This window comes from Scyliorhinus canicula, chromosome 22, assembly GCF_902713615.1.
Source record: "Scyliorhinus canicula chromosome 22, sScyCan1.1, whole genome shotgun sequence".
NCBI lineage: Eukaryota > Metazoa > Chordata > Chondrichthyes > Carcharhiniformes > Scyliorhinidae > Scyliorhinus > Scyliorhinus canicula.
Window position 1 is genome coordinate 13,428,996 of NC_052167.1, and position 13,540 is coordinate 13,442,535.

At 43.4% G+C, this 13,540-nt stretch overlaps 1 protein-coding gene across 26 annotated transcripts in view; it reads left to right on the top strand.

Moving 5' to 3' along the window:
* Positions 1-13,540, top strand: part of kcnma1a (potassium large conductance calcium-activated channel, subfamily M, alpha member 1a) — an 838,366-nt gene that overhangs the window by 519,629 nt on the left and 305,197 nt on the right. Inside the window, exon 1 of one of the 26 annotated variants that reach the window (XM_038783314.1) lies at positions 11,756-12,747. The exons of the other annotated variants lie outside the window; for them this stretch is intronic. Coding sequence (XP_038639242.1) covers positions 12,534-12,747 — 214 coding nt within the window. The 5' untranslated portion in view covers positions 11,756-12,533. Of the gene's footprint in view, positions 1-11,755; positions 12,748-13,540 lie in introns of those variants that run through there. 26 annotated transcript variants of the gene reach the window in all.

Sequence of the window (13,540 nt, forward strand, 5' to 3'; positions counted from 1 at the left end):
TGAGGGGCAACACAGTGTCAGGCACCCCACTACTAAATTGCCCCTTAATTGGAAAAAATTAATTGGGTATTCTAAATTTATAATGGAAAAAAAAGATAATACCCCTTTAAGGAACACAGTAAACAATCAAATGGACAGAAATGTGTTTCCAATCAGGTTGAACTCGAATATGAATGGAGTTATTTGTTATCTGGTTCCTTCCTGCTGATGAGGAATGGATTTTCAAGATAACCCTTGAGCATTTTATTCTAATTGAGCATGTTTAATTGTTTAAAGATTATTTTAAGGGGGAATACCAGAACACGGAGGTTATGCCGATGAGGTATGCCTGTCGGGAAAGACTGAATAGCCTGGGGCATTTTTCTCTAGAAAAGAGAAGGCCGAGGGACAACGAGAGAGAGAGGTCTTTTGAGATTATGAAAGGATTTGATAGGGGAGACGGGGTGAAGGAGTTTCCACTTGTGGGGAGTCCAGAACGAGGGGTCATAAATAGAACAGTACAGCACAGAACAGGCCCTTCAGCCCTCAATGTTGTGCCGAACCATGATCACACTACTCAAACCCACGTATCCACCCTATACCCGTAATCCAACAACCCCCCTCCATTAACCTTACTTTTTTAGGACACTACGGGCAATTTAGCATGGCCAATCCATCTAACCCGCACATCATTGGACTGTGGGAGGAAACCGGAGCACCCGGAGGAAACCCACGCACACACGGGGAGGACGTGCAGACTCCGCACAGACAGTGACACAGCGTAAGGTGGTCGCTAATAAATCCAATAAGGTATTCAGGATAACTTCTTCACCCAGAGATTGGGTACAATGTGGAACTCACTGTCACAAGTAGTTGAGAAAAATAGCATAGATGCATTTAAATAGAAGTTGGATAAGTGCATAGAAAGATGAATAGCATATGTTGATGAGGTTAGATTACGAAGAGCAGGAGGAAGCTAATGTGGAGCACGAACGTGAGCAATTAGATCAAATGTGCTGAGAGCTGACAGGAGGTGAATTGCTTAACCAGCTTGGCTGCAAGTCACAAGTCAAGAAAATTGTCAGGATTTGGGGAAATTATTCTGTGTAATTGTATGTGTACAGTTTCAGCTCTGAGACTGCCCCACTATCTACAGCAGCAAACTGGCAGAACTTTGTTCAAGTACTGGGTTTTTCGTGCTCGATGATCCGTTCAGCTGTAAGAATTCTCTTCCCTGCTTCTCCTGCTTAAACCACCAAAGCTGAAAGCTCCACAGTTCAATATTTGTTAAAGGAGATGGCGGACCTGAAGGTTACTCCGTCATCACACATGGCGTTGTGCTTGGAATCTGATTTCCTAGTTATTACCATAACCGTTAGTATGGTTCCACAGGGAGAGACAGTCACCGATGATGGCTAACATCGTTCTTGCAATGGAACACTCATTACATTCACAGCACGAGTTGTTGACTAGGTGATTGATGTTTTTGGTGGTACCTTCGTGTTAATGTATCACAAAACAATTTTTTCTGTTTGTCATTTGTTGGAGTCATAAACCACTGTTCCACAGGCCAGATGTAGTTTAGAAGCAATAATGCACAGTTAATGAGGTGGGCGATCATAGCAAGAAGGCCCATTGAAATTACCCTGAAAGCTATGATTAGATAATTGTCCATGCAGGTTAGGTGGTTTGGCCATGATAAATTACCCTTAGTGTCCAAAAAGGTTGGGAGGGGTTATTGGGTTACCGGATAGGGTGGAAGTGAGGGCTTAAGTTGGTCGGTGCAGACTCGATGGGCCGAATGGCCTCCTTCTGCACTGTATGTACGTTCTACGTAAATTGCATCCACATGCTTTTCAAAGCTTTTCTGGCATCAAGCAGGCACATTTTTATGTTGCGCAGGTACTGTCCTGTGATTGAACCAGTCAGTACCAATTTTATATTGTTTGGCTTTGATTGAAGTTGTCAGATCAAAGGAAAAGCTGCGTGCTAAAGGCTCGGTTAGTGCTCCCCTTTCTGCTGTTTAAATTTTAAGTGTAGAACGCGAGGGCACATTTTCTTCACTTTACTTAAAATGCTAAGTAAGTTTAAAAACATGCTTTGGAGATCCAACAGACATAGTAGTCGGGTTCTAATGCTTTGCATGATGTTAAATCCAAACAGTGTGATACTAATTCCTTCACGGGATGTCACAGTACTTTGTTCAAACTGGAATTCCAGTATTGTCCTACAATTTGAACCTGGCTATCAGGTGGAGTTCCTTAACATAGTGGTGTCAACAAACCTTTAGTGCTGTCATATACACCTCACATTCTTCTGTAATATGTGTCAGCATAAAGTTAATTCATGGGATTGGATATTGAAACCGTACCTCTTAATGAGTAAGTAATTTACACAAGTTGAAATGTTTTTTTTTTCGTAGCGGGAAAAGTTTAAACACGAAAATCTTGCCTTTCACAGCTTCACGTGCGTTGTTGCCAATGAAGTACTTTTAAAGAATAGTCACTGTTGTGATGTAGGAAATGTGGCAGCCGGATTGTGCACAGCAAGCTCCCATAAACAACAATGTGACAATGGTCAGTTAGTCTGTTTTAGTGGTATTGATTAAGGAACGAATATCAGCCAGGGTACTGAGGCTAACTCCCCTGCTCCTCTTCAGCATGGCGCCATGGGATCTTTAATGCCCAATTTAGAGAGAAGACAGGACCTCTGTTTAACACTCCCTCCCTGATAATTGCTCTGGAGTGTTAACCCAGCTGTTGGTGCTTGTGAACCCACAACCCTCTAACTCAATGGTGAGGGTGGTATTGATTGGATCATGGCTGACATGTAGTTGGACAATAGTCTTTACCCAGGAATGCATGCTTTATTGAACTGGCTGTTGTGAATTTGTGTATGAAATGGTTTGTGCAATGGTTGTGGAATCAAGACCATTTTTTATTCTCCCCAGAACACAAAACTGTTCAATAGGTCAAATTACCCTTCCTCAAAAAAGTCTCCTTGAGAAATAGGTCAACAAGTTGTACTTAAACATAAAGTAACAACAAGAAAAACTTATATACTGCTTTTAACATTACAAACATCCCAAAGTGAACAAAAATAAAATGCCTGAAAAACTCAGCAGGTCTGGCAGTATCTGTAGAGGAAGAAACAAAGTGAATGTTTTTTTTCCCCAGCATCCGCGGTATTTTTCTTTTCATAGAATCCCTACAGTGCAGAAGGAGGTCATTTGACCCATTGCACTGACCCTCTGAGAGAGCACCCTACCTTGGCCCACTCCCCCCACCCTATTCCTGTACCTAACCTGCACATTTTTGGACACTAAGGCAATTTAGTATGGCCTACCCGCCTAATCTGCACATGTTTGGAAGCTTTTATCAAAGTGAACAAGCAGGGGTTTGAATTTGGACATCAAGCTGGAATCGGGTGAAGAATTAGGAGATGGTCAAAGGTGAGGCTAAAGAAGTGGGTTGGGAAGAATGTTGAAGATGTGGAGAGCGATGTCATGCAACTGGGGGATTTAGGAAGGGAATTTCCGAATACCAGGCTCTGATGACTGAAAACTGTGTCACCAAAGGAACATTGGAAAGATGCAAGCATGCAGCCCAGATTAAGAAAAAGATGCAGTATTAGGTTGTTCAGAATTGTAACGGTTAATGTGGGACTGGGGAAACATTACCACCCATATGATGATGTAAAGGAAGTCGCAAGACTTGAAGTGTGCTGGTAGCCTGAATAGATATGGGTCATGGCTTGAACTGAAAAAGCCTGTCTTGCATATCTGGACATAGTTATGTACTACAATAAGTAGTTTCTGCTCAGCCTGAACCCCTTAGACAAACACAGCACGATAGCCCTTAGTGTCCTGGAAAAATAAGGTTAATGGGGGGGGGGGGGGTTACTGGTATAGGGTGGATACGTTGGCTTCAGTAGGGTGATCATTGCTCGGCACAACATGGAGGGCCGAAGGGCCTGTTCTGTGCTGTAATGTTCTATGTTCTATCTATGTTCTATAACCAAAAAATTAGATTACAATGGGGAATTTTGGACTGGAGAGCATGGTTACGGTAGGTTGCAATTAGATATTGGAAGGGATTGTAAACAATGACAAGAATCTTGAAATCAATTAATTGGGATGGGTCAACAATGACAGTGTGCTAGTTGAGGGGGACTTGTATATAAAAGGATGAGAGTTGGGGATTTCTCGATAAGTTAAGGTTTATGCAGGATAGGCCATTTGACCCATTGCACTGACCCTCTCAGAGAGCCTTAACTTGTCTAGAACAAGTAGGATATTGACTTGCATGTGGGACAATGTAGCAAATACGATAGTGGCAGAGAGTAGTGATCGTTTTTGGGCTGAAATTAGGCAGTTCAGCGATATAAAAATGAAATCCTGCAGATGCTGGAAATCTGAACTAAAAACAGAGAATAGTGGAAACACTCAGCAAGTCTGGCAGCATTTGTGGAGAGAAAAACAGAGTTAACATTTTGAGTTGAAGCATGCTATTTGACTCAAAGCATGAACTCTGTTTCTCTGTACATAGATGCTGCCAGACCGGCTGAATACTTCCAGCATCCTCTGTTTTGAGTTCAGTGACATACTTAGGGTTTTGGTCTGATTTATGGAGCTTGAAGCTCCTTAATTCCAAACCTGAAATCATGTGTTGCTTGTTTCAGCTGAATGACCAAAAGGGAAATGGAATCAACAGTAATGGGATTTTTTTATGCTCACCCGAGAGAAAAGATGGCACCTAAGTTTAACGTCTCCTCTGAAAAATGGCTGATATCTCCAACATATCAGCTTTCCCTCGGTGTTGTACGGCAGTATTTGCCTGGATGAAGTGCTCCAGCCTCTGGAGTGGAAATTGAACCCACACTCTGATCGCTCAGTGATGATAAACGATTGAGCCACAGTTCACACCTAGGAAACCATAATTACTTTTGTGCTCTAATACATTGGTGGGGTGCACGAGCACATTTTCTATTGGAATTCTGTCAAGCATATAAAATCAATAATAAACATATTACTTTAAAATTGTTAGTAGTAACAAAAGAGGGTAAAATAGTCCAGAGTTTGTGGGATCACAAATCTAGAGATTGTGAGTTTGCTTCCCATAACAAGTTATTAATTTGAATTTAATAAATCTGGTCATTTGCAACCATGAAGCTGTCAGGTGGTCGTAACAAACCCAACTTGTTCGCTCATCTGCCTCAGGAAAAAGAAACTCACTCTCCAGAGATCGTACAAAATCCAGGCATCACTCCAGTGCCATTTTGTAGCATGGCCAGAGATGCTGGCTTCCGGATGAGGCATTAAATTGAAGCCCCGTCTTCCCCCTCAGGTGTTATTAAAATATCCCATTGTGCTATTTTAAAGAACAATAGGACAGTTCTGCCTTGGCCAATATTTAATGCTCGGCTGACATCATTGGGAAAATCCTCTCCAGATTCTGGTCATTTATCCCATTTCTGTTTGTGGCTGCTTGCTGTGTGCAGATTGGCTGCCCCGTGTCCTACATTACAGCAGTGACAGCACTTCAAAAGAACTACATCCTAATGTGGGAAGCACGTTAGGAAATCCTGAGGTTGTGGAAGACACTATCTAAATATAAATCATTTAGATTCCTACCAGGATCTGGCCTAAGCCATTCAACGCTAAAAACTATTTCATGTCAACTAAATTGGCAACGAACATGGCTATGTCATTCTCATACACACCTAGAGCACCAAAAAATATTTAAGTCGTACCTAGTCCAATTGCAGCTCATATGTTTGATGGGGTGACATTTTGTATATCAGAATGTACAGGAGTTTTTTTTATATTTTGACCTGCCTTGTAATTGATTGCTTGTCATTTTAAATTCATTTTCTGCTTCATTAAGTTTATATTGGAGCTTGGGAGTAGTATTTGTGCAACTAAAGTGTTCCAGAAACTGGATAGTGCTTTACTGCCTTTGGCAGATGGATCCATGTCTGAGTTGCATCACTTTTCTATCCTGGCCGAAATCTCAGATTTGATCCAATGTCCTCACTCTCACCCCCCCCCCCACAACACCCCCCCCCCCCTCCCCCCCACAACACCCCCCCACGATCCCCCAATTATGTCTGTGTTGTTGCATCTTTTCCAGGAACCCACAATATCAAGACATACTCTAAGTTTTTTATTAAATTCTAGGAAATTAATGGGGTTTTCTGAATGCTTAAAAATGCTGAGCATTCTGGTAGTGAATGAGCGATTATTAATCTTTCTGTTTATGATTTATTTTGTAGTGGGAAGATTAGTGCAGCCTCCAGAGTGCCAAAATGAAGAGATGTGTTGTCCTTTTATAGAGGTTGTCTGAGATTATAATCAATTAGCATCTCTTTCACATTCATTATGTGACTGGAATTAAATACCTGACTGAAAATTAAAGCCTAATTCGCCAGTGCAACATTCTAGGAATGAATTGAAAAGAACAAAGATACAAGCTAAAAATGGGATTTTCCTTGAGTGCTCACTATTTAAATTAATGACATATTTTTGTTATTTAGCAATGGTGATTATCCAGTTTCCATGCCAAGTCTGTTTATGGGTAGTGAGGCATATACCCTGATTCTCATTGACTTCAAATTTGCTGGGGCTCCTTTATACCACACTCAACAAAATTCTGCCTTGATGTTAAGATCAATCACTTGCACCTCATCTCTGGAGTTCAGCTTTTTTGTTACATGTTTTGACCAAGGCTGTAATGGGGTCAGGAGCAGAACCCAAACTGGGCATCAGTAAGCTGAGTGAGTACCGCTTGAAAGCCCTGTTAATGGCTCCTTCCACCACTTTGCTGGTGATCCAAGTACATACTGATGGGGAGATAGTTGGCTGGATTGGATTTCTGTTTTGGCTAGTTTTGGAGCACAAATCTTAGTACAACTACTGGAAGTTTATCCGGGCCCCACAGCATTTGCAGTATCCAGTGCCTTTAGACTATTTTTGATGTCATGTCGAGTTAACCAAATTGGCTGAAGGCTGACATCTGTGATGTTGGAGAACTCAGGAGGAGATCGAGATGGATCATCCGCTTGACAATTGTGGCTAAATGGTTGCAAGTACTCCAGTTTTGTCTTTTGCTGTGATGTGGGGATGGGGATAGTTCTGGACCATCCTCCTTCAGTGAGTTGTTTAATTGTCTGCCAACATACACAACTGGATATAACAAAACTGCAGAGCTTAGATCTGATCCAATGATTGTGGGTCCTCTTAACTCTGTTTATTCCAGGCTGCATCCACTGTTTGGCATGTACTGTACTGTACTATAGCTTCCCCAGGTTGACACCTCATCATTAGATGTGCCTCGTGCTGCTCCTGGCATTCCTCCTGTACTCTTCATTGAACGAAGGTTGATTCCCGTGACTTGCTGATAATGGTTGAATGGGCAATATGCTGAGCCGTGAGGTTACATTGAATGGTTGAATACAATTCTGCTGCTGCTTATGACTACAGGACCTCATGGATGCCCACGCTTGAGTTGCTAGACCTGTTTGCCATATATCCTATTTAGCACAGTGTTAGTGCTAAATCTATCCTCAATGTGAAGATGGACTTTAACTCCACAAAGAGTCCCCCACCCAGAGTAAATGCAGTGCCCTTTCCACTTCAGTACTTCTTCCAATTGGTGTTCAACATGGAAGAGTAATGATTCATCAGCTGAGTTGGAGATGGGGAAGGTGGTAAGTGGTAATCAGCAGGATATTACCCTGTCCACGTATGACTTGGTGCCATGAGACCTCATGGGATCCAGAGTTAATGATGAGGGTTCCCAGGCCAACTCTCTCCCAACTGTATACCACTGTGCTGCCACCTCTGGTGGGTCTGTTTTGCAGGTGGGGCATGACATACCCTGAGGTGATTATGGTGGTGTCTGCAACATTATCTGTAAGGCATAATTCGGTGAATATGACTATGTCAGGCTTTGGGACAGCTCTCCCAATTTTGGCACAAGCCCCCAGATGTTAGCAAAGGAGGACTTTGAAAGGTCGGTAACATTGGGTTTGCCGTTCTCGTTTCCAGTGTTTTGGTTGATGGCAGGATGGTCTGTCTGATTTCATTGCTTTTAGACTTTGTAGTGGTTTGATACAACTGAATGGCTTGCAAGGCCATTTTAGAGGGCATTTAGGAGGAAACCACACTTGTCTAAACTAATGAACAGTGCAGTAACATTCTGAATCTCGTAATTCCAGAGCTAACCTTTACCGATGTCAGTCATGCTGAACAGCACAATGTGCACGTGATTTTTTAAGGAGAAAAATTGAGCCGACCAAAGTACTCGAAGGATCTTCCATATTATAAATATAAAGAGAAAATGCTGGAATTCCTGAGCAGGTCAGGCAGCATCTGTGGAGAGAGAAACTGAGTTGATGTTTCAGATCTGTGACTTTTCATTAGAACTGGGAAAAGTTAGCGATGTAACAGGGTTAGAGCAAGAGTTGGGTGGCAAAAGGACAATAGGAAATCCTGTGATAGGGTGCAAGACAGGAGAGATTTAATGGCACACGAGTTCATCTTCCAGGACAAGAAAAAACAAGTAACGAAAGATGTGCCTGGAGAACGTTTGCTTTACGTCTGCAATACAGTGCACCACCTCCGTTTCGTGGCGAGCAAGATCAGGGTGGAAGTCCCTTGGGTAAGCGTTACTTACCATTTCTTTCGATTGCCAGCGATGTCCAGCTCCAGGCCTCAGTGCCACCCACTGGCCAGAAAGTTACATGCACCAGTCTGTGATAGGACTATTTAAATGAGGTTTAGACATTGAAATAACAAAGACCTCATGTTAACCAGTCCATGGCAGTGAGCATTAGTGATGGTTTAACAGCAATCTGGTGGTTTATTTTTGTAATGCTAGCCCTTTGCTGCTCCAAAAACCCTTTCCACACCTTGTTGCCCAGAGTTACAAATCAAATATTTCTAAAATACTCAATTCTGACTTTGAGCTGCTTTTAAGTGCTTGGTCTGTGGACCAGTTTCACAGCACAGCCATTGTGGGTTGTTAACGTTTGGAGTATCACAACTGGCTGAACATAAGCTGCAGAGCTGATTTGCATCATATTATCTTGTCCAGGTTTACATAACTTCAAATCTGGGATTGCAGAGCTGCAGGTTTTAAACCCATTTTTGTACGGCAAATATTTACTTAGACTGGAAATCCGTTGAAGAATTTTTCCAGCAAGGAAATCATTATGCAGAAGAAAGTAAATTTGCCGATTTTAATCGGTTTCAAATACCATCGGAGCCCCCCCCCCCCAAAAGGCCGCCAGCCGACCCCTACACGCCGAGGTACCGCCGGCCCAGAGCAAGTTAGAACATTGCCGGTGGGACTCGGCTCTTTTCTTACGGCCACTTGGCCCATTGGGGCTGGAGAATCGGCGGGCCGGCTGTGTAGAGCGGCCCGGCGCCGTGCCAACCACCCTGGCGCAGAGAATCGCATGCCGGCGTTGGGGCGGCATAGCCCATTTCACAGGGATTCTCCGGCCCGGCCCAGGGCTGGGAGAATCCCGCCCTTATTTTCACCAAAGGTCCAAGATTGGAATCCTTATACATTTGGTGCATTACAGCCCAGATGGCATTCGGAGTCCCACAGCTTTCAATGTTGTGTAGACATTGAATGGGAATTTTAAGAAGAATTGAAGAGGAATTTCCTCTTCAGTGATGGTGACTAGATTTTATAAACTTGATTTAAAATCTCACCATGTCATATAGCGTCTCATAAGTTTGAACAGACTTGAAGGATGACACCATCTGAGATCCTGAACATTTCTTCTGAATCCTCCTTGGTTGAGGGTGGCACAGTGGTTAGCACTACTGCCTCGCAGCGCCAAGGACCCAGGTTTGATTCCCGCCTTGGGTGGTTGTCTGTGTGGAATTTGCAGATTCTCCCCGTGTCTGCGTGGGTTTCCTCCGGGTGCTCCTGTTTCCTCCCGCAGCCCAAAGATGTGCAGGTTAGATGAATTGGTCTTCCTAAGTCGCCCCTTAGTGTCCAGGGATGCACAGGATATATTACTGGACTGTGTGGATAGGGTGGGGTGAATGTGTGAGTGGACCTGGATAGGGTGATCTTCGGAGGGGCATTACAGACTTGATGGGCGAATGGCCTCCTTCTGCGCTGTAGAGATTTGATGACTGGTTTGAGGCAGGTTGTGTTTGAGTTTGATAGTTTTATCATTTTAACATCCCACCCAACCCAAACCTATGGATCAAACCTGGGTTTTTCCTATGTGTATCTCTGTCCCTCTATCTCTGTCTCTCTTTCTATCTCTGTCTCTCTCCCTTTCTCTCTCCCTTTCTCTCTCCCTTTCTCCTCTCCCCCATTCTCTCTCCCCCCCCATTCTCTTTCCCCACCCCCCCTTCTCTCTCCCCCTCCCCGTTCTCTCTACCCCCCCCCTCCCCCCCCCCCCCCCCCCCCCCCCCCCCCCCGCGGTTCTCCTCTCCGTTCTCTCTCCTCGTTCTCTCTCCCTACCTCTCTATATCTCTCGAACCCATTGCTTCCCTATATTGACACCGGGAAGCTCGAGCTTCGACTTGTTGCAACAGAAAGTTTTTCAATAGTAAATGCCACACTAAAACCTTCCTCCCGAACACCAACTTTAAAGGAAAAAGCATTATCCCAACAAAATGGCAGACTGATGATTTGCTTTGAGACTATTCCTGGAACTTTCATCACATGACCCGCTCCACCGTCAACTGCTCCTCCTGATTAAACAGGTTATTACCCATTATTTCTAATAACGAGAGCAAAATTTACAAAAACACACATCTAAAATGTCTCTTTCATTATAAGCCTGGGTTTCTCAGAGCAGCTGTATCCTCAAAGATTCCAGGACAAGCTGGGAGGTTTGACAATCCTAAGGTATGAAGCTCCTTCATTCCATAACCTTTACCAGCCAGGCTGCTGAAGTACAAAAGCTCAACATGGTCACATTTGTGAAAGTTGTGCTTTCAGCACTATGATTTCAAACCTTTTTGGATATCTTTCAAAGAGAGTGCTTAAACCCACAGAGGAATTCAGACCATAGCCAGTGTATGGCTGATTAAAGCCCTCTCATGCCATTTGATGAACGAGCCACATGTAGAATTTTCCTGGGGGATGTTCAGCAAGTGATTTTCCGAAACGTAAATCTTTGTACAGGTGGGCAATACTCTGACCTCTGCCGCCAGGACCATTGGTTCCAAAATAAATGAGAACAAAGTCCTTGTCCAAATGACCAAAGTTTTTTCCCTCACAACATGTGTCAGTTTCGATGTCATTCATTAAGTGTTGTGTGTGTAGAGCCTTGTAGGGTTTTTCTCTCCTTCCGTTTCCTGAGTTCATTGAGAGAATTTTCTCTCGTACTCAAGTTGTCTGGTTTATGGAGAAACTGTTGACACTAAAATTGTGCAAAGCCATGTTTGAAAAAGCCAGATTTTGTAGACTGAAATCATCGCTTTATAGGTACACTGATAGGAAGCATTTAAAGATTATATTGGGTTCATTAATTTTTAAAATGGTAGTTGATTTGTAATTGCACAAGAATCGTGTCACTCTGCAAATTAAATGACAGCTGTTTGCAAGAGACGACCGAAAATAGCCTTTCATTATCTGCTACGTGCCTTTAGGGCAGGTATCCAAGTCACCAGAGCACAGCATCAGGTCTGTGGAGTTGTGATTAAGTTAGGATTATTTTTTTTTCATTTAGCCTGGACTAAATCCCTGAAGAGTTAGATGATTGCAAGAGCTCTCGCTGCTTTACACAGTTCAGTGTAAATAAGGACTGGTAGCGCTCAAGTCTCCACAGGTACACAATGAAAAATCAGCCATGAAGCACCTCCTGAGGACTTGGTGTAAATAGTATAGAGTAACAAGGTGCAAAATTCTGCATGAGGCTCCAGCTGCAGATGGGAATCGCAAGCTGCAGAAGCAGCAGGTCTGTTCTTTACAGTCAAGGGGTGATTCTCCTGGGTGAATCGAAAAGGAGCTTATGTTGTAATATCCTGATGGAAAATGGCTTTTAAAGCTTTGCTGTATCAAGGATCATAGCTGCAGCTGTGGGAGGTCCCTGCATCTCATTGTCCTGTGTCTGTTCTATTTGTTTCTGGCTGAACACTGCTGGCTGTCTCTGAAGTGTGCTGTGGGTGAACAAGTGTGTTATTTGGATCCTGGGTTCTGTAGGCGCAGTGCTGGAATTAGGTTCACTGTAACCTAGCGATGGAAAACATCACCAAACCCAGGAGGGAAGGAATTATGTTTCCTACATTACAAGAGTGACTACACTTCAAAAGTATTTTGTTGGCTGGTAAAGGACTTTGGGTCAGGGCAGGCACTTTCTTTCATCTTTAAGAAAAAGCTTTGTTGATCAGGTTCAATGAAAGTGGACACATTTTAATAATGAGCAGTGGGCGAAACAGTTGAATGCACAGAGAGGTGATTTAGCACCAGGAAGTTCAGAAACTGGGAACTCACTTTGAAATGTCGAGGAATCTGCAGGAAGAGCAGGGACGAGGCACACGGCAGCTCTTTGGGATCAGCTGGTGAACGTTGCAAATCATGATTCCAAGTAAAATTTTAGTCTACCGTGCCCCCAATGGGTCTACACGGACAGAGACGTTGCGAAGCACCAGGAGACGCAAGAAGTCACTGGGAGACCTTTTCCGAAACGGGTACCGTGTCAGAACTGGTCACGGTCATAACACAGACAAAGAGGATCAAGACAGCTTCCGACACACTGTGGCCTCCTGCTACCGTGTTGTGTACTACTGGGGTAAGAACTCTCTGTACCTTGGGTATTGGGGCCATTACTCCGAAAGGGCATCCTACGTTTAACTCTAATCTACCTCTCCATTTTTAAGCTGCCATTAATGCAGTTACATCAGTTCTGGGGCGGGATTCTCTGGCCGTGCCTGCCCGGCGACTGGAAATTCCCGCCCGAGGTCAGTGGACCTTTACGTGGTGCGTGTCCCACCTGTGGCGATCTTGCGGCCGGCGGGGGTGGGGGAAGAATCCAGCCCCTGGTTTTATTTGATTTTGAAGGGCCTGCATTGGCCCATATCTAAAAGCAGACATCATTTAATCAGAACCCTGCTAAAAATGGGGTTTGACCTTGAATTTTAACTGCTGAATTTTAGTCCAGATAATTTTCATAATATGATTTCTAAAACCTTGTTAATGAAATAAAACTTTGGTCTTTCCTTTCTGTGTTATTTCTGATAGTTTTCAGTTGATGTATACCATTAGCTTGATTAACCGTTGAAAACACAGACATTGATGACCAACTCCAATTAATTTTGAAAGGATTTTTTTTTTCCTGGCAGACACAGGATTTAAGGTTTCTGTTAATTTTGCTCTGATGATTTGATTGCTCCTCCGTAGTGATTTTGTTCAGTAATGCTGGTGCCGTGACATTCCATTTTACTTTCTGAATGCATGGGGTAAGATCTCGGCATCATGCATTAATTAATTATTCCAAGACAAAGCACCAATAGTCAAATGTTCCTGGTCTGTGAAGACAGCATTGTTGATGAATCATACTGATACAAAATGGATTATCTCCCTCT